General features: G+C 40.5%; 1 protein-coding gene across 1 annotated transcript in view; it reads right to left on the bottom strand.

Annotated features, from left to right (window-relative positions):
- The window catches only part of GLP1R (glucagon like peptide 1 receptor), a 138,377-nt gene that overhangs the window by 18,191 nt on the left and 98,319 nt on the right, over nucleotides 1–21,867 (bottom strand). The window contains exon 15 of the mRNA XM_066623204.1: nucleotides 929–989. Coding sequence (XP_066479301.1) covers nucleotides 929–989 — 61 coding nt within the window. The remainder of the gene's footprint in view (nucleotides 1–928; nucleotides 990–21,867) is intronic.

The following is a 21,867-nucleotide window of genomic DNA, read 5'->3' as shown; positions in this document are numbered from 1 at the left end:
CTTCATTTTTCCAAGACTTCATCTCCTTGATCACTCTCCTTATCCACTGACAACATCACTATACACACTGAACAGGCACATAGCCTTGAATTACTTGGATGTAACCAAGTGTAATTGCACTTTCTCCTGCTTCAACTTCCCTCTGCTGTTATCCTTCAAACTGATAAAGGATAACAAATGTTTTGTAATGCATTTTATTTCCTTCATGTTGAGTAGTTCATCATAGCAGAAGGCCACCCACACAGAAAATAGGGTGTTATATTTCATAAACAAGTCTGAATAAGTCAGGTCAAAAGCAAGAGGTGTTCACAACCTTGCTGAGAGCAGCATCTTCTCTGCAGGGGCATAGTGTACGCAGAATGCTGTTGACAATTTGTGCCATTAGTCACACTTGGAGGTGAGGATGGCAAGAGTGCTTTTTAACTTTGCATCCACCGGAAATCGGTACAAGTATCAGTTCCCCAGCTCAGAAAGCTAGAGCAAAACACAACCTCGCCTCTCAACAGCCACATGATATAGAGTATACTCTTTTCCATCACATTACTTTCGGTGTCAGGAAATGCAACTGATTATGTTCTCCACAGAAACTGCTGCTAAAGGTAAAAATTTGGAGATGGTCTGACTTGTGCTGAATCTGGCAACAGAGAGCCATCAAGGGTGGGGAATCGGCTAATACACCTTTCCAAAGTGACATACATTTAAGCATGCAGAAATACTGCCCCACAAAAGCTTGTGCTTATTTATTTTGCTGAAATGTAATGAGAGGCTAATACAAAACATGATCATTCTAAGATACTCTAAGATTAAGGCTGCAACATGAACAAATGCATAGGATGTCAATGCAACAGCCACTGCCAAAGCAATCATGCCAAAGAAAAACAGATACAACCCTCACAAAAGATCAACTAAGAATCATAACTGAACCAACCCCTCATCTTCATAAAGGTACTTGACAATTGACCAGATGATAACAAACGGCACTGGCACACCTGGGAAAAGAGGAAACAAGATATGCACAAACAATGAGACATAAGAAAACAAAAAAGCGATACTAAGTTTTACAAAATGTAGAACTTTTATGGCTTGACGTGCATCACTCATGCTTCTCGAGCAAAGGTGCCCAACCTTTAGAAGCCCAAAGACCACTGAGGCAAAAATTTGAATCATTGTGGACTATATGCAGCTGTGGGCGGTCTGGTCTCTGCCCTCTCTGGTGGTCCATCTCCTGAGTGCTCCCCCAGGGGCTATCAGATATAATGGAGACACTTCAGTGGCTCCAGTTGTGGGTGATCTCCACCCTCTCTGGTGGTCCATGGGAGACTGCTTGCTCAGAGACACACTGGAAGTTATCAAAACCAATTTTTCCCCCTGACAACTCGCAGACCACTTCTCAGGGACTACTGACCACAGGTTGGGAACCAGTGTTCTAGCATAACTATTCTATGACTTTAAAAATGAAGGCCCCCCCCCCATCTGAACAACTTCTCATGTTCCAAAATCAGCTGGAACACTTGGATTTAATCCTACATGTATTATGTAGCAGATCCACAGAATGCTTTTGGATAGTTTCATTAGATAGGCTGAAGCCTGAACAAACTATAAGGAGAGATCCTCTCACTTATTACTTTGCTTTCTCTGCTAAATTGAATATGGAGAGTTACCTCAAGGTAGATAGGGTCTTCCTGAATTTAACTTCTTACTTAGGCTTGCTACAAATTATACAAATCTGAAACATGTTATCCGACTCTCATCTGAGGCCAAGATGTATTTGATTACATAATCAAATGAACCAGGTGTCAGTCTGCAGTCCAGCTCCTGTATACACAGAAGCTAACTGTTGCAGCTTCTACAGTCTACTGGAGAACAATGTTCTACCCCTCTCAGCATACTGCCACTTTCAGTCCTGCCACCAGTCATCCAGTCACTGCCTTCAGCAGCATCTGTCTCCTTCAAGACACAAAGGAAGAGGTCACTATTGCTTCCATTTGCTGCAGCGACCCTGTCCCTCCTCTCTGCTGGCATTACTAAAGAAGATGGAACAGCACAGTGAAACTGATGATGGCTGCTGTGGGGCTCTTTCATATACTGTGGTTTGATTTAGCAGAAATACTGGATAGTTTCTTTTCTCCTCTGGGAAGAGGAGGGAAGAGTGACCCCTGCTAATTGGGTAATTTTTCAAGTGAATGCTCCTCTTATTTAGCAGGGGGAGAATAACTGGCCCTCCTCACCCCAGCAGCGTCTTTTCTAGTGGCTTCTGCTGGTGTTCTTTGCATCTTTTTAGACTGTGAGCCCTTACAATCAGGAGCCATTAGTCATTTGATTTTCTTTGTAAACTGCTTTGTGAACTTTTTGTTGAAAAGTGGTATATAAATATTGCTAATTAATACTGCTTAATAATTAATAATTATAATAGTAGCAGCAGTAGTAGTAGTAGATGTAGATTATGGAAAACTGCAAAAAGAGAAGAACAAATTTAAATGTAGCTTGGATAGACTAAAAAAAGCGTTTGACTCATTGCCACATGATTGGCTACTGAAGCGCCTAGAAATAACAGGCATCAGTAAAAACAGACAATTTGTGCAAAGATCAATGGCAAAATAGAACACACATTTGATGCTGGTCAGTGATAAGTTGGGTGAAGTTAACATCAGGAGAGGGGTTTTTTAAGGCGACTCACTATCACCACTGTTTGTCATCTCGTCAATTTTAAACATAACAGATTTGGGTTATCAAACATCCAAAACATCTCCCAACCTTCTTTACGTGGATGATCTAAAGTTATATGGAAAACCACCATCTGAAATAGAATCGCTGTTAAACACTTGCCCAAATATATAGCCAAGATTTAGCAATGGAGTTTGGATTAGACAAATGCACAGACCCAACTATCAACAGGGGAAAAGTGAGAACTGAAGGAATTGAAATGCCATACAGAAACAACATCAAGTGTTTGGAAGAAGATCACTACAAGTATTTAGGCTTTCTTCAGGCAGAAACCCTTAAATATGCAGAGGTTAAGATTAATAATGAATATATTAGGAGGGTGAAGAAGATCTTGAAATCCAAACTCAGTGCAGGAAACACCATCAGAGCAATAAACACACGGACAATTCCAGTCATAAGATACACAGCTGGTATAGTAGACTGGACCCAGGCTGTGTTAGAAGTGCTAGACAGGAAGACCAAGAAGGTGATGACAATAACAATGCCCCCATGCAGTGATGTTGATAGACTCTGTTTACCCAGGAGCATAGGTGGCCATGGAATGCTACAAGTGCACCAAATTGTACAAGAAGAGAAAAGGGCATTGCAAGAACATATAAAGGATAGTAAAGAAGATGCATTAAAGTTGGTTTACCAAGAAAACACGTTGAATACTGGAGACAGTGATACAGTAACAAGTTGGCTTATACAAAAGATCATATGAAGGTCAGGAAAGAAAAATGGCAAAGCAAAACACTCCATGGTCAGTACGTAAAAGACATTGCAGGAAATGCTGACAACAACAAAACCTGGCAATGGCTAACAACAGGTAAAGTGAAGCAGGAGACAGAGGGATTAATTTTGGCTGCCCAAGGTAAGGCACTAAGAACAAATGCATATACAGGTTGAGCCTCATTATTCACGTGGGTTCTGTTCCAAGCACTCAGGTGGATGGCAAAAAAAAACAAAAACAAAAACACTATTGCAAATCAATTTAAAAAAAAACAAAGTTTCTTTGCTCCGGTGATTTAAAAACAGCCTTGCTGACCTTTGTGCTGTAAGATAAGAGTCATTAAGAAGATAATCCATCAAACAGTCCTCTCCCAAGCGGCTTCACTCAGTCCCTTCCTTCACCAATGCAAAATGATCACCTTTCTTTCTCGTGCTCAGGGGGAAGGGAGGGGTCGCTTGGAGAGAGAAGGACTGATGGATTGTCAGCCAGCTGCCCTCTCTCTCTCTCTCTCTCTCTCTCTCTCTCTCTCATTAAGGAGGCTATTGTTAAAGGACTGTTCAGTTTTTAAAACTGATTTTAAAGGGATGCATTTTTCCCCCCTCTCCAGGGATCAGCAGATTCCTTCTCATTTGCAGTGGCCATTCGTGTTGAGTCAAATCCGTGTATAAAAAATTCATGTATATTTGACTGGAAAAGAGAAAACAGAAAACAATTATTGAACAATTTTATCAGGTATTATATGGGAGAAAAAATATAGAACACCAGAAACAAACAGAATATCTGAAGAAAAATAAAAGCATTAAAATTTCAGCTGATCAAAAGAATCTATTGGAAAATACAATTACTATAAATGAAATAACAGAGGTGATCAAAAGGCAAAACCTCCAAAAATGCCAGGCCCTGATGGATTACCAGCCGAATATTATAAGAAATTTGAAGAAGTATTGTTGTTGCCATTCAAAAAAGTGATTGATGATATATGGGAGACTGGAGAAATACCAATCTCATGGAAGGAAGGAACAATTACTTTGATACATAAATCAGACACGGATGAAAAATAAATTAAAAATTATAGACCTATTTTGCTTTTAAATACAGATTATAAAATTTATGCTTCAATTTTAGCTACAAGATTTAAAAAAATATAAAATCAAATCAAGAAGATTGAACTGGTTTTTGTTTTTTTTTACCAAAAAGACAATTGAAAAACAATGTGAGAACTATAATTAACATATTGGAATTTTTTGAAGCACATCCAGATAAGAAATTAGATCTAGTGTTTTTAGATGCCCAGAAAGCCTTTGACAATTTACATTGGGACTTTATGATTAACTGTCTTCAAGAATTACATTTTGGTCCAAAATTTATTAAGATGACACGAGAAATATATTCGGATCAAAAACAAAGATAAGAGTAAATGGAGAATTGACAAGAGAGATCAGCATTCAACAAGGAGTAAGACAAGGTTGTCCACTTTCACCACTGTTGTTTATTTTGACACTAGAAATGTTGAATAATGTAATCAGAGAAGATAACAGAATGAAACAGCTTAAAATTAAAAGTGAAGAATACAAATTACAAGCATTTGCATATGATTTGGTATTTATTTTGGAAGATCTACTTAACTCCATAGAATTTTTGATAGAAGACTTAAAAGAATATGGGGAAGTCGCAGGTATAAAAATAAATTACCAGAAGACCAAAATGATACTTAAAAATATAAAAGACAATGATATAGAACGATTAAAAGAATTTGGACTACAAATAACAAAAAAAGTAAAATATCTAGGAATTATAATTAGCAAAAAGACAAGTGCATTAATGGAAGACAACTATATTAAATTAATGAAAAATAAAAAAAAAGATTTGGAGAAATATAATGAACTGCAAGTATCCCTAATGGGAAGACTAGCTCTATTGAAAATGAAAATGTTACCAAAATTAATGTTTTTATTCCAGACTATTCCAATTATTTTGAAGAGAACTTTTTTTTGAAGAAATGAATAAAATTACTACAAAATTCGTCTGCAAGGTAAAAAACCAAGAAGAAGACGGAAATTACTTCAAGAGGATAAAAAAAGAGCAGGATTTGGATTACCAGACTGGGAATTATATTATCAAGTGGCAGCCCTAAACTGGATAAAAGATTGGGGACTCATACCAAATTCCAAAATTTTAATTTTAGAAGCACGTGATTTACAAATAGGCTGGCACGCATGCCTGTTTTATGATAAAGTCAAACAGCATGGATATTTTAGATAACACATTTTAAGAAGATCTTTAATTTGGATATGGGAACAGATAAAATACAAGATATACTCTAAATTACCCAGATGGATAAAACCGCTTGAAATAGCAACTAATCCGAACTGGATTAAAAAAGACCAAAATAAAATCATATAACGATCTGTTGAATATTAAAGGAGAGATCTTGAGTAAGTTTGAGTTAGAAGGGAAAAGAATAAAAGAGAAAGGAATAAAATTGGACTGGTGGAATGAAATGCAAATAAGAACAAGATTACGAGAAGACCAAAAAATAGGTTTTTATGAAGAAGATATAAGTTTTGATAAAATATTTTTGATTGATGAAGGGAAATACATTAAAAAATGTACAATTTTCTCCTGGAGATAAGAATGGAGGATAAAATAGTTAAAGATGCAATGGTGTGCTGGGCAAAAAAATTTGGATATATTAGAACATAAGCCCCACTGGATCAGGTCATAGGCCCATCTAGTCCAGCTTCCTGTATCTCACAGCAGCCCCACCAAATGCCCCAGGGAGCATACCTGATAACAAGAGACCTTCAACCTGGTGCCCTCCCTTGCATCTGACATAGCCCTGACAATACTGATGGACAACTGGAAACAAATTTGGAATATAAATATTAAGATAACTAAATAGTGTCTTTTAAAGAAAATTTATATAAAATATTTTATAGATGGTATTTAACTCCAGAGAAATTAGCAAAAATGTATTCTGGGTCATCAAATAAGTGTTGGAAATGTAAAGAGGTTGAAGGAACCTTTTATCATATGTGGTGGACATGTGAAAAAGCAAAGAAATACTGGAAAATGATACATAAATTTTTGCAAGAAATATTGAATTGTGTATTACCATTCAAACCAGAAATATTTTTCCTCCTAAATGTGACATCAGAAATTAAAGACCAATATAAAAAATATCTTATTGTACATATTGTTACAGCGGCAAGAATACTGTTTGTGCAAAATTGGAAATCTACAGACGTGCCAACTAGAAAAATTTAATAGACAAAATTTATGAAATAGCAGAAATGGAAGTTTTAACGGAATGAATGAAAGAGAGAGATTTAGGTAGAAAATATTGGAAGCCTTTTTATGATTGGATAATTTTAGTTAAACAATATCGAGTGTTTAGATAAATTTAAATTTTTATAATGGCAAATATGATAGCTTTTGTATTAAAGATTATCGTGTTTTTTTCAGTCGTTTGATTGCTTTTCTTTTCTTTTTTTGAATAATGCAAGTTGTAATCTAGGGCCATATCCTTATGTGTAACCTGTGTAGTACCTACCCAAAGTCTAACCCATTTTCCTCACCTGTATCTGTAATAAATAAATAAAATGTTTAATTTAAAAAAAGAAAAAAAAATCCATGTATAAATAGGCTGGACCTGTAGAGCCCAAATTGAGAGAACATCTATGAACAGCAAATGTCATGCTGATGAAACAGTAGGCTACCTGGTTAGCTGCTGCAAGAAGATTATGCAGACTAACTACAAAGAAAGGCACAACCGAATTGCAACAATAATTCACTGGAACATATATAAAAAAACAAACTGCCTTCAAGTAACAACTGGTGCAGCCACAAAATTGAAAAAGTGGTAGAGAATGAAGAAGTCAAAGTGCTCTGGGATTTTAGAATACAAACCAACAAACATCTGCCACACAACACACCAGACATAACCATCATTGATAAGGATGATAAGAAAGTCTGGATAGTAGACACTGCAGTACCTGGTGACAGTAGAGTATAAAATAATGAAAATCACCAAATACGTATAAAGACCTGCAAATAGAAATTGAAAGACTGTGGCACAAGAAAGCAAGAGTAATCCCAATGGTCATAGGGGCCTTGGGTGTTATCCCAAAACAGCTGGAAAAGCACTTGAACACCATCGGGATAAGCACAAGTAACATTAGCCAATTACAAAAGACTGTCTCACTAGGAACAGCACATATACTCCAGGATATTTGTAACACAACATCACGAAGACAAAAAATAGCTACCTATCCTAGGTCCTTAGAAAGGACTCAATAGGGGGATATAAACAAAATCTAGTCAAAACAACATGACTGTGTGAAAACTGAACAACAATAATGTATTATTATGATAGCAGCTTCCATTATTTGTGGCTAACAGGGGTGGCATCAAAGTTGGCTAGGTTGGACACTGCCTGAGGCCCTATGCCCATCAGAAAGCACACTTTTAGGGGTCAGCGCCTAAGTCCTCAGTTCCGGTACCAGCAGTAATACCTAATGCACTACCAAGTAGTAGGTGGAAAGCAGCATGAAAACACAATACAGAGCTTTGCCCCAGGTCCCCAGCAACCTTGTGTCAGCACATCTAAACTGTCGAAACTATATTTTGCACTTGCCATGTCAGTCAGGACCAAATTCTGGTTTGCAATTCTGGTTGGTAAGGCAAGAGCAAAGCAGTTCTGCAACTCAAGGGGGGAACTTGAATGCAATTACAGAGACTGCCTCTGAGTAACTGCTTTAGCCAGCCCAAGGCTTCTGCACATGCAGGGATGGTTCACAGCTTCTTGTGTGAATCAGCCCGGTGAAGTGCCAAATCCAGTTTTGTTGTTGTTTCAAATGTATAGTGTAGGACAGGGGTGCCCAAACCCCAGCCCAGGGGCCACTTGCGACCCTCAGTGGCTCCCAATCAGGCCCTCAGGGAGCCCTAAGTCTCCAAAGAGACTCTGGCCCTCCAGAGACTTGCGGGAGCCCATGCTGGCCCAGTGGAACTGCTCTCAGTATGAGGATTACTGTTTGACCTCTCACATGAGCTGTGGGATGAGGGCTCCTTCCACTGCTTGTTTTCATATCTGTGATGCAGCAGCGGCAGTGAAGGAAAGGCTGGCCTTGCTTTGTGCAAGGACTTTTATAGGCCTTGAGCTATTGCAAGACCTTCATTCACTCCTATAAGTTCCATCTCTAATAAATTCATTTATGTAAATTTATTCAAATTTGAAATGTAAATTAGTTCTTTTTTCCCCTGGCCCCTGACACAGTGTCAGAAAGATGATGGTGGCCCTCCTGCCAAAAAGGTTGGACACCCTTAGTGTAGGAGAATGAGTTGGGGGGAGGGGTAATCAGTGTGGTTAGCTCTAGAGTGGCAGGAAATTTCAGAAAACAATTTGAAAGCATGATAGTGATAAATTTCAGCGTTCCGCAGTGGAATCTACAAGTCAGCTAGTAGAGAAGTAAATTGCTATAGAAACAAAGTAATATATACCACAGGGAGAAAGGAGGGCTTCAGTACATCAAAGGGTGTTTTTTTAAAAGCACTTAAGAATATGAGCAGTCTGGACTAAAGGGAAGTTGGCCTCTAGAAAATCACCATCACTGGTGATGTAACCCGAAACACTCATGGCTATCTAACTAAGCAGGATAAGCCAGAATTTACTCATTCCAGCTGTAGTGCTGAGGAAATGAACTAAATGTCCCACCTCAAATCACTTTCAAACCCAGGTGTGTCTTTACTCCAAAGAAATGTTTTAAAATTACTTTGAATGTTACCTTCCTGCCCTTACAAGAAACTAAATTTTATCAATAAAATGCTCTAACATTTGTAAAACAAGATGAACGGTGACTCCAAGAAAATAGACTATATTTCAATAGAGCAAACAGATGTGCGGAATGATAACTGCAGTGATTTGCTGAGATTTCCGTAGCCTGGATACATCAAAGGCCTCAATATTTCATTGAATTACTTGATACCTGGATTAAGTAAGATCCAATTACTAGTAATATATTTTGAAATTGAGGACAAGACAAGACAAAACCAGTTGCTGCTGAACAACTGCAGCCATCAATTGGAAGTAAATTTAGATTCTGCTGCTGCTACTAGATTTCAACAGTTATGGGCTTGAGAATACTTTATGTATCTATAAATATCATATGCCTTGAATAATATATCATATATATTGCCGCTACTGGATTTCCAATTAATAAATTGGTCAGCTGTGTACACCCATTTCACTAACACTGTTGAGCAATTTCTTGGGTGTTTAAATTGTTTTACCTATAGTGTTGCCTGATGAAAAGCCATGGAATTGACCAATGCAAATATCAAATTAAATTCAAATAAATTAAAAGGTTGTGAATGTTTTCCCAGAATGGCAATTTACCTTCAAGAATGGGATCTGAAACTCTGCTGCTGGTTTGCAGATTTCCATAGCCTAAAAGGTCTCTGTATTTGTCTGCATTAGATAATAGAGAACTGAAATTTCTAACTGGTTAGCTGCACCATGAACAGTAACAAGGTAGCAAGCAGTGCCTGAGTTGGTGTCTAGGGATTTGGCATCAAGTCAGTAGATTTAGTGGCTATTCAAGGACTGCCTTTTTGCTTCCAATATTATCTGCTTGTGTACTGGTAACTAAACAAAGAAACATTTCCAGCTGTTTCGGGATCCTTTCCAGTCAAACCATCTTACAATTCTATTCTAGTCACCTACATACTAATACTAGTCCTTTGTCACCAGTAAAAGACAGCAGAGGGAAATAATATTACTTCAAAAAAGAAAGGGAATGTTAAAGGCACAGGTAGTCGAATCCAATGTTTGGCATACTTTGACAGATCTCTCGATGTCAACATAAGCCCTGTTTCAGTGATGCAAAAGCTGCACCTCAACCATGTCGCTGCCGGTATATATAGCTGGAGGCCCCTGCACATGCCAGTGGCTCCTGGGTGCCCCACTGGAGTAGGTAAGGGGACGGCAGGGGGTGGACCAGGGTAGGGACCAGGCCAAATCGCAAACAGATCTCGGCAGCAGTGGCACAAACCAAGTTACTATCCCCTTTTCGCCAGCCCAACACACCCTGAGGCTCCCTGGACTTGCATTAGCAGGGAGGTAGGTAAAAATCTTTTTTATTTACCTCTCCTGGGCTCTTTGGTTTCCCCCACCACCACCCTAGCATGCAGCACACATTCCATCTGTGGCACTGAATGCTATGGACTGATAAGGAATAGGGTTGGGCCATAAGTCAACAGTTGTTTCTTTTCTCACCCAAAAGGAGACTCAGGGCCCAATCCTATCCAACTTTCCAGCACTGGTGCTGCTACAATGCAGCCCTGAGGTAAGGGAACAAATGTTCCCATATGTTGAGGAGGCCTCTGTGACTGCCTCCCCACCACAGGATGCAGTGCACGCCCCATTGGCACAGCTGCACCAGCACTGGAAAACTGGATAGGATTGGGCCCTAATGTTGCAATCCTGTACACATCTACCTGGGTATAAGTCCCACTGAACTTACTTCTAGGCAGATATGCATAGGATTGAAATGTTACTGTGTCCTGTGCTGCCCAGGAACATCTTATGGCTCAAAAGTAGGGTGTTCCCCATCTCCAAAAAGAGATGGGAATCTTATATTTTTTAAGCTGCTAGAATCTTTTTCCAAAGCTGGTCATAGTATTTAAATCTGGCAGAGACTCTCAGCATGAGATCAGCAATGTTTTATTGTCCCAAACTCTAGTTTAACAATCTTGACAAGACTTCCCCAGGCCATTACTTAATCAGTCTAAACCTTATTATTTAAAATAAGTGCAATGAGTATTGATGCTTGGTGTTGTGATTTATAGCAAAGTCAAAAAGTTGTTATCGCCCATGTAATTTGATTTCACAATTCCCTGAAGGTTTCTTGAAAATAGATTTTGCAGTGATGTTACCTTGTCTTGGTCTTTAATTATGGCCTAGATCCAGCCCTTTGACTGACCTTGGGAAGCCATCTTGAATAAGCCACTAGATGGTACGGTACCTGCATGTCCTGATTTGCACTCTGATGCAAGGGGAAGTGTTACAAGGTACCTTTCAAATGAAATATGTTGTGGCATGATATGACCCAGAACACATCCCTATGATTTATTCAGACTAGCAGCCACAACAGCTATCAAATCAGGCTGTATCAAAGAATTCCTAACACCTTGCACAGCAGTGTACCCATAGTTAAAACTTCTCATGGTTTTGCGCAGATGTGACTTTGAATGCTCGAGAGGGACTTTGAATGCTCGAGAGGGAGATAAAGCAGGGTATAAATTCGTAAAGAAAATAAATTCAGTTTTAGCTTATTATTTTACAGATGACATTGGTATATGCTACTGAATCAGGATATTACAGGCCACTACTTTCAGTATCAAATTCACCAGTAACAATCCTAGTGAAAATATAATAATAATATAATAATATACAGTATTTATATACCGCCTTTCTTGGTCTTTATTCAAGACTTTATTCAAGGCGGTTTACACAGGCAGGCTTATTAAATCCACGCAGGGATTTTTACAAATTGAAAGAAGGTTCTCTCTTTCAAGAACCACCACATTCAAGATGTTACACTCCGATCTGGTTTAACATTCTGGCCTCCATCCTCCCACGCTCCGAGCAGATGGAACAGCTCAGCTGCAGCTTGCCAGCTGCTTCAAGGTCGCACGGTGCCGGTGGCCTCGAACTGGCGACCTTGTGGATGTTAATCTTCAGGCAAATGGAGGCTCTACCCTCTAGACCAGACCTCCTGCCCAGAAATTGAAAGCTACTCCTGCAAAGCTTTCAATGGTTGGCTCATCACTTACTAGACTTGATATCTGCTCTTGTTTTGGGAGCTGTGATGCTAATAAGTCAGACTTTTTACCTACAAAACTCTAACTAAACTCTACGAAGTGATTTTCAACCTTTAAAATTTCATGGCACACTGGTAAGGCACTACAATGATCAAGGCACACCATCAGTTTTTTGACCACTGACAAGGCACACTGTGCTGCCAATGGGGGGGATCACATGCCCCCATGGCCCTGCTAATAAATTACCCTCTCCCAAATCCCCGTGGCACACCTGGGGACCATTTGTGGCACACCAGTGTGCTATGGCACAGTGGTTGAAAATGGCTGCACTATGGTGTGAAGCTTCAGAATTATTTATTAATACTGCATCATTAAATCCATACAAACCTCTTTGATACTTCATACCAGTAGAATCATTAATCAAATCCTTCTTTCAGGTGCCTGGTGTGTTAAGCCAGAGGCTCAACATTAAACATACAATTTGTAGCACATAACTGGGAGTGTGCAATTCAATTCACAGTGGAGAGACAAGCAACAAGGAATGACTGTGAGCAAGGGCAGCTGCACATAGTTGCAACTCTATTGACTCAGAAGTAGACCCAATTGCTTTTCATGGGTGTTATTCTTAAATAATGGTATGCTGAATTGTGGCCTTGGACTTTGTTTAAAACGGAAAGAGGATGACATCCTGTTGTTTAAAAAACCAGACCTCTGCCAAACATTTGCAAAATGGAACAAGGGTGCAGAAGAGTCTGCTAAAGAGAAGGAGTTTTGCTTGTTTTAAAATGGAAGCCTTGAGCCCTGGCTTCCTTTTGTCTCAGTAGCAGTGAAAAGGTTAAATTTGGCTACAGCTTGCCTTGAAGCCTGGTCGCCATGGAGATTGATTGCCCTGTCATTATCTCTGCTACCCCAACAGCCCTGACCCCTGTGTGACCTCACAGATGATTTACACTTGGTTAAGTGGCAGAAATTTCTCACCTTAGAGGCTAGTATCTACAGTAAGTACAGATCAGTGTTTTCCAGTTCTTCCCCAACTTGCTTGGACAGTGGTTTAATCCATCTGTTGAACAGATTTTAACACCACCCCTGTTAACTGCATACACCTTGGCATCTGCAAGGTGTTCTGTTCCTGGAACCCCTGCAGATGCAAAAAACCAGCATCTGCTGGGGTTCCAGGAGAAGGAGAACTGTAGGAGCAAGCAGAATGCTGAGGAAAACACAGTCCTTCAGTAGGAGATCATCAGCTGACTAGAGTCCTCTCCAACATGTAGTTTGCTTACTAGTATCCCACTGTCTGGCATCAGTTAAAGGAACTGCAGATGGGGTACATTAGGATATTCTATTACCTCTTTGACAAGAGCAATGGTTCAAAAGAAGCAGCAACACAAAGCAATGCACCCTACTAAAGTGCTTGAAACTAGTGAAAAGCAGCATAGTATATACTTTAACAAGGATTTTAATATGCTACCCTTTGACAAGTCTCTTACATTAACAAGAAGAGTAGAAAGATAAATAGGCAAACGAATGATGAGAAATGATTAGAGATGTGCTTTTCCTCCTCTATTATACACGGCTTAAGAGCTGTTTTTGGATCCTTTCCAGTCAAATTTTCCTTACAATTCTATTCTAGTCACCAACATACTAATACGAGCCCCTTGTCTCCAGTAAAAGACAGCAGGGGGAAATAAAATCACTTCAAAGTGGGAAGGGAATGTTAATTTCTCTTTTTCTTCTTTTTTTTTTTTGGGGGGGGGAGTGGCAGCTTCTTTGCTGTCAGCATAGATAGGCACACAAAATGCTACAGGAGATGGTGTTAAGATTTGTATTAACCTTTTCCTCCACCCAGTCTTTAGTGTTTCAAATTGTCTCATCACAACATTCTGCCCGATCAGATGCTGCTGCACATATTCTCCAGCAAGAAGGTACTCCATCCTGTTTCCCAAATGAGAAAAGTGTATAAAATGCAACTATAAACCACGCTGCAGAGTATTCACTTCCACATGCTTGCTGTGTAATAAGCTGTGTACAAGAGTCATCTGGACATCTTGGGTACATCAAATGAGCACACGCAGGATTCATCCCATGTTATTTTAGGACCCACTTTCCAGATGCTGCAAGATAGTGGAGAGCGGAGAATGCACTACTGAGACAGAGAAAAAGGACTGAAAACATAATGTTAAACTGGTAACAAAAATACTGCCACTCTCTTGATTTAAAGAAGGTGCAGAAATGATCATTGCGTAATGCAAATTGTACAAATCTGATTTGCAACACATAATCTATGCAATGGTATTAGAATATTTTCCCCCCTTCAAACCTAGTAGAAATCCCAGTGTCCTACAATCTAACATAGGTTCTCCTATTTCACTGTTGACATACAGTGGGTTAATATTTTCAGTGAAAGTTATGCAATGGCCAAGTTTCCTTCCCTTGGCAGTTATAAGCAATTCAGAACACATCAGTGTCCATGTGGAATTGGGAATATTTTCTCTAATGTGTATTAATTTACACTTATTTAAGTCTTATCTGCTATTCTGTTTGCCCAGTGAGCCAATTTAAAAGAGATCCTTTGGGATCTGTTTGTGGATTGTGTTATCTTTTACCATCCAACATAGCAAGATATAATTTGCAGTTGGCTGGTTCTCCAAGTCAGGTCTGCCCTATATAACTGCAGCCATGGCACTTCTTTGGCTACAGATTAGCCTGTAAAAGGAGAAGTGCAAAAAGAACCTAGGCTGTTTGATACCAACATCAAAACTTCAAAAATAAAAGTAAATGAAGACGAGTTGTCCTGTCCATGGAACCTGCTGATAGCTGCATATGTACAAAATCTTGTACAAACTAAAGTTTCCACCCATGCTCATTGCAAATGAATACTAATTAGGTCAAGGGAGACTTTCAAATATGATGTGTCAATTGCATATAAGTAATATGGACTTTTAAGCAATGCCTTGTTGGTGCAAATCAGCTGTGAGGTTTCTTACTCATACCTGTTACTTGCAGTGTTACTTTGGAACCATCCTTTAAAAAAAGGGGGGGGGTCAAGGAAATTATAACCCTTCTTATGTTCTTAACCCCTGCTTTAAAAAGAGGGGGAGAAAACAGAATAAAGGCCAGAATACTCAAACATGAAAATATGCCATATGAGCGAGAGTCAACATGGTGGTTGCCTGAGCAAATCTGTCAATGGCATTAGAAAGAGGAAAGAGGAGACTCAATGAGTTAGGAAATCTTTAAAGGTACTTCAGTTAAATGTGGATGGGTATTAGCAGGGAAGGGCACTTACTTGACTTGAATGACTTAAGCCTAAATTCAATTTAAGTCACTACCCTCCAAGATTCAAACTTGAGTCAAAGCCTTTGAAGTCTCACACTTGACTTGTGACTCACAGCCATTGACTTGTAAATTGATTCAGGGCAGGGGTAGCCAGGGGGTAAGGGGCCCTTTGCTATCAGAACAAATGAACCGCTTAATTTTTTTCCCTTGGATGAGGGATGGACAGTGGAGGAGGCAGCAAGCATATGGAGAGGGTTCTTCTCTTTTTGATAGGAACAAACTGCTTCAGTTTTTTTTTCAGCACAAAGAAGTTGCTAAAGGAGGTGGGCAAATGAGGGGAGGCTGTTCTTTGCACACAGTTGACAGGAACGCAGATGAGATGGGAACATCAGGGGATGTTAAATATCTTACCCACCCACCCCACTATCACCTCCCTTTTTTATGTACAACATTTGGCTCTAGAGACTTGGGATTTAAAATGAAAATGACTTGACTTAGGGCTTGAAAAGACTTGAAATATGGCTTGTCAAGTCACAAGGGCTGTGGGCAGTGACTTGGGACTTAAGGGCCCAATCCTGAATGGTTCGCGCCAGTGTGCAGTGTTGCAAATGTGCTGTAAGGTATGCTTGCGACACTTACCACCGGGCCAGCGCGGGCACTGGCTGAGCACAAACCTGGGCTGAGCCAGCACCGGGAGAAGGACAAGCGACTGCCGCCTGGAGCTCCAGGCATGCGCTGGGCAGTGGAGGGGTAAGTGGGGGCATGGGGGAGGCATACCAGGGCAGAGTGGGGGAAGGTGGGGCAGGGGGAGGGAAAGGGAGCTCAGTTTCGCTAGATCCAAAGCCCTGCATTGGGCCTCTCAGCCCAGCATGGGACTACTTTACTCTGCACTGGCTAAATAGTCGGTGCCAAGTAGCCCCATTCCAGGGCCGCTTCTATTATTCAGGGGGGGACAAATGTCCCCTTCCCCAGAGGAGACATCAGGAGCTGCCTGCGGCTGCCCAACATCCATAGAACACAGTGGCAGGCATTTTGGCACCTCTGAATCATTGGGTGCTGGGCAGCTCAGGATTGGGCTGCCCATCAAGACACTAGGTCAGTGATTTGGGACTTGACTTGTGACTCAGGCTTAGTGACTTGAGCACATCTCTGGGTTTTAGTGAGTAAAAACAGTAAAGCCAGGTAATAGTTGTTACCTGAAGGACTGAGAACCCAATCTTGTAGTCCGCGGCGCGCCTCCGCGGCACGGACCACAGTTGCAAACATGCCATAAGGCACTTTTGCGGGGCTTACCACCGGGCTCCTGCCAGAGCTGGCTCAGCTTCGGCCGGCGCTCAGCCAGTGCACGGCGGACGCCTGTGTTCCGTGGCTCGGCAGTCTCTGTGACTGCTGGGCTGCAGAACAGGAAATGGGGGCATGGTCGGGGTGTAGGGGAGGCGTTCCGGGGAGGGGGTGTGGTCGAGGGTGTGGGGGGGCATTCCCGGAGGCCGAGGAGAGGCGGGTCCACGGTGCCGAGCTCTGCAGGATCCAGGGCGCTCAGGCAAAGCTGTTCACCCTACATGAGCGCCTTCACTTTAGCAGCGACCAAACAGTCACCACTAAAGTGAGTAGTCCCATTGCAGGACTGCTTCCCTTACTTGGGGGAAGGGGACGAATGTTCCCTTCTCCCAAGGAGCCTCCCGCACTAGCGCAGAAGGCTCTGGATCCAGCATGAGCCCTTTGTGGAGCTGCCGGATCCCGCAGCTCCGGGCAGCTCAGGATTGGGCTGTGAAGGTCCAATCCTAACCAATTTTCCAGTGTTGGTGCAGTTGTGCCAGCGGGGTACGAGCTGCATCCTGTGGTGGAGAGGCAATCACTGGGGGCTTATTAAGGTATAGGAACATATTCTCCCTTACCATGGGGCTGCATTGTGGCTACACCAGAGCTGGAAAGTTGGATAGGATTGGGCCCTGAGTAAATAAACAGATCTAAATGCAGTCCAAGTATCTTTCTACAGTCTGTGCAATGGAGTGAGGTAAAGAAATGAGTTTTTCTATTTTCACTGTCTTAACTATTCATTTTAAACTTTTTTTTTTTATTTTAACAGCCCCACAGCCTTACTGCCTTTGCAAATGGGAATATGTTTTTAGATATTTAATTCAGAAGTTCTGTGGAGAATTTTTAAAGTAAGTTTTATTTAGGGGTCATAAACAACTTTCATGTACACTAAAAGAGAAAAACTCTGTCTACATTGGTATTTATGCTCTACAGCCTAGTAAATATTCACAGAAAGATTAAAACCCATCTGCCAAGTTGTTAACATTCAACTGAAGTATCTTTCAACGCAGTTTGCCATTTAGTTTTTTAACTCCAAGTTTTCATGGACAGAAGGAAGAGGAAATCCACTGAGGCTGCCTTTCCTTCCATAGTAGGTAAATGCTTTAAACATGCTTTGAATGGAAATGAATTGATGTGCCTGTCTGGGTTGGATTTAAGATTACCCTTTTCATCTTGTTGCCTTGATGCTTTCTAACTATTGAATAGTTACTATCACTATGAGGAAGGAGTACATGGGGAATTGTGCTTTGTTAACTATACCTGCACAACCAAATAAGGATGAATCTAGTGTGGACACTAGGAAAATATTGAAAAAAGGTCTTAAGAAGCTCCATGCAAAGTCATTATTTAGAAATTTACAATTTTTCAGATTTTCCTCATTGAATCAAATCCAAATTCTGTTTCCCAAGTAAGAAATTGAAAATTCATCACAAGCAGAATTATGTAATTTCAACTACTAAAAATTAAATCTGATTACATACAAAACTGCACACAGCATCAATGAAAGTGCTAACAGATTTGAAACAATGGGACTATTTTTGACATAATGGTACCTAGCCAAAGAGCTGTCTTCCCAAGCAGATATGCATAGAATTACATTAAAACAGATTGCCCATATAACTTTTGCAGAGATTCCCTCATTTGTTTTGAAATTTGTTCATGCAATAATTCTATGTGTTACATGGATTATCCAGTCGGGAATCAGCCTAGTGCAGTACATGTATATCCAAACTGAAAAATATGGCAGTAACTAATTAAGAGAAAAGCAGAGATTGATCTCAGAAGATACAGGGCAGGCAATAGGTAGAGACTCAAGAAGTTGGAACAGAGGTCCATCATGGATGGGAGAAGGGTTGTAAAGAGTGGAGAAAATTCTCAAAAACTATACCTTGGGCTCATGGTCTCGGCTTAGAGCCTGCAGTACAGATTAGTCTCTTCCTAACACTTGCTTTATGTGGACCAGACATGAACACCTGATAATGGATACAATCTGAGCAAACTTCTTGTAGTACAATCCTAGCTGTGCAGTAAATTTGTATCCTGATATACAACACTTTCAAAAATAAAAGGAGAGCACTTGTAAAATGGCATAGGGAAGTTTTCACTAATTTCCATCTACTCTCTACTAACTTTCACCTGTGATCCATCAGATAAATATGGGCAAACTTGGATATCACCTTTTACTCGCGTATGGACATTTAAAACAACGTCATTTCCTTTCACTCCTCTCCCTAAAGTTTAATAGGATGGTACATCTCCTCCAGTGCTCGACATTATCTGGAGAAGGAACGTAAGTGCGCAATTTAGGCATAAAATTATGATTACAAGCCATAAACATTAGTCAACATGCAATAAAACCTATCTAAGTGATGTATGAATTGCAGTTTAGTTCACCTAAGCAATTCATTCAAAAAGTAATTTGCATTAGTTAACAAGTTAGGTGAGATAACAGAGAGAAAGAACTGGAAATAATAAATTATTCAGCCAGTTCTGATTGAAGACATCAGACTTTTAAATGAACTCAAGAAACTACAGCATGGAATTTATCAACACTATAGCGATATTGCGCTGCTAGATAAACAGCATCAACCTGGCAGACACTGTGATGAATTGGCATTTAACAAAAATCAAAGTGTCATGTCAACAAAACACAGCATTTTTGTTTTAGTTTCTCACGAGCTCACCCCACAACACCCCACAAAAATTAAAAAAAATCCAAGTGGACACATGTTCATCACAACTTATATTTTAAAGCATGTGCCTGCTTAGACACACAAGATACTGAGGGTGAACATAAATGAAGTGATACTAACTTGATCCACTTTTGAATTGTTTTCTTAAGGACTAAGCTATTCTTGGGATAAATTCATTGAAAGTGCAGAGCTTTTTTCCCTCAAAAAGGATTTGCATGTTTAGAGACAACCCTGAAGGAACTTACTGTTTTTCTTTAAGGCCAGGACTCTGGAACACAGCTTCTACCCAGAGACTCTAACACATGCATGTGCACATGTGCAAGCATGCACATGGGGTGAGGCAAAGAAATGCTTTAGCATTATACAGCATTTGCTGAAATGGATATAATAAGTGAACAATACAAAATAGGATGAAAAGCAGAACATTTTTCAACATGTATGCAATGAATTTCATGCTAGTCAGTGCTACAAAGACATTTGAACCATCTTGTACAAGACCATTTCTGTTAATCACCTAACTTAAATTACATGCTTAATTCTAGTGGTGTAAAGTTGGACTTAATACTTTTTGGGGGCAGATATACTGAAGAATGGTTGGCATTTGAATGCTAAGCAAGAGTGGGGAGTAGCAACTGGAACATCAAGTGATGGGGAGGCTAGGTAGTGGAAAATTCTTCTCTTTCTCATTGCCAAAAGAAACTCAAGTCTATCTCTATAAGCAGCCGAATGGCTGCTTTATATGTTAAAGAAAGGGACCCAAAAAATAGTACCTTAAGCACACATACACCCATTAAGATGTCTAAAGACACCTCCCTGACTGCTGATGCCTAGCTACTGTTCCGCAGACTTGTGTGGTGAAAGAAATAATCTGGACAGCAGAGGACTATAAAAGTAACACCATCATCTCCTCTCACCCACATTTCCACTTACACCCTCTTAAAACACAGGAATGTGTTCATCTAAGCAGTGCTTCAAAGGATGGAAGGTAATATGAGTGCTTGGATGGGAGGATGCAAAGTTGGTGTGTGTGTGTATGGGGGGAGGGAGGGATGGATGGAAGGTGCATAGGTTTGGGAAGATGCTTAAGTGCAGCTGTATGGATAGCTGATCTGGTGGAAGAAGCATGTGTATGAGATCTCATTTTGTGCCTGCCCTTTCTCCTTGAGATCCATTTTCTGCCTGGTCATTCTACAGTGGCACCCACCTTCTTAGAATCCCTGTGGTACCCACAGGCTCCACAAGGTTGGGGATACCTACGTTAAAAGTATTAGCAGGTAAATACATATACTTGCTTGTACCATGCCAACTGATACAGCTATACATACAATGTAAAATATGCTTCAAGAAACAGAATGTAAAAAATCTAAGAAAGAGGACTTCACATTCACTTCTTACAGCCTTACACAGACTCCTCCACTTAGCATGGTGTGTCTTCCTAGCTAACAGACTAGACCAGTAGTTCTCACCCTTTTTAGCCTGGGACCCACATCTGAGAATGACAATCTGTCTGGGACCCACTGGGAGTCATGTCAGCAACCTGGAAGTGATGTCATAGTCAGAAATGACATCAAACAGGAAGTGACATCACTGTGATGTCAGAGCCGGAAGTGATGTCATCAAGCAGGAAGTTCTTGTCTAGAAACTCAAATTGTAAATGACAAGAGACAGTATTCCAGCTCAGAAGTTTCTTCCAATTCTCCCTGCCCTTGCAACCATTGCTATCAAGCAAAAAATAAAACATCTGGAACAAAATATCTGTGTATTTAATTACTACTGTTTTATTTCTGTCTTTATTTACAAAATCTCAAGCTACTTCTTGTATTGCGCCTGAAACTAACAAACACTGATGTGGCTATTGATACTGCGCTCAGCACTATCCAGAAACAAGTGCACCCTACTCATGCACCTCAATACAAGAAGTAGCTTGAGCTTTTGTAAATGAAGGAAATAAAAACAGTAGTATCCCCCTCAGAAGAAAGATAAGCAGGGACGCTTCCCCACATCTCCCCCAAGCCTAAACACGTCTACTCAGAATTGACTCTCATTATTGGCAATGGGGCTTACTCCCAGGTAAGAGTAGACAGAACTGCAGCCTAAGAGAGAAGTAAGAGGAGGGGAAGGGTGCACATCAGAGAAGCGGCTGGGGGAGCAGCACTCTCCCTGGGTGCTTCCCCCCACATGCCAGGCTTAGCCTCCCTCCTCCGCCCCTCCTGGCAGCTCTCTTGGCAGCCAGGCAACCAGGGATCCCTCCTCACCCCAGCAAAGATATAAAGAGAGGACGTGCTAGCCAGGGCAGGAAAGGATTGTGGCTTCCAGGCAATTTCA

This window comes from Tiliqua scincoides, chromosome 1 (genome assembly GCF_035046505.1).
Source record: "Tiliqua scincoides isolate rTilSci1 chromosome 1, rTilSci1.hap2, whole genome shotgun sequence".
Taxonomy (NCBI): Eukaryota; Metazoa; Chordata; class Lepidosauria; order Squamata; family Scincidae; genus Tiliqua; species Tiliqua scincoides.
Note: the sequence above shows the minus strand (reverse complement) of the source record. Positions and strands in the feature narration are given on the sequence as shown.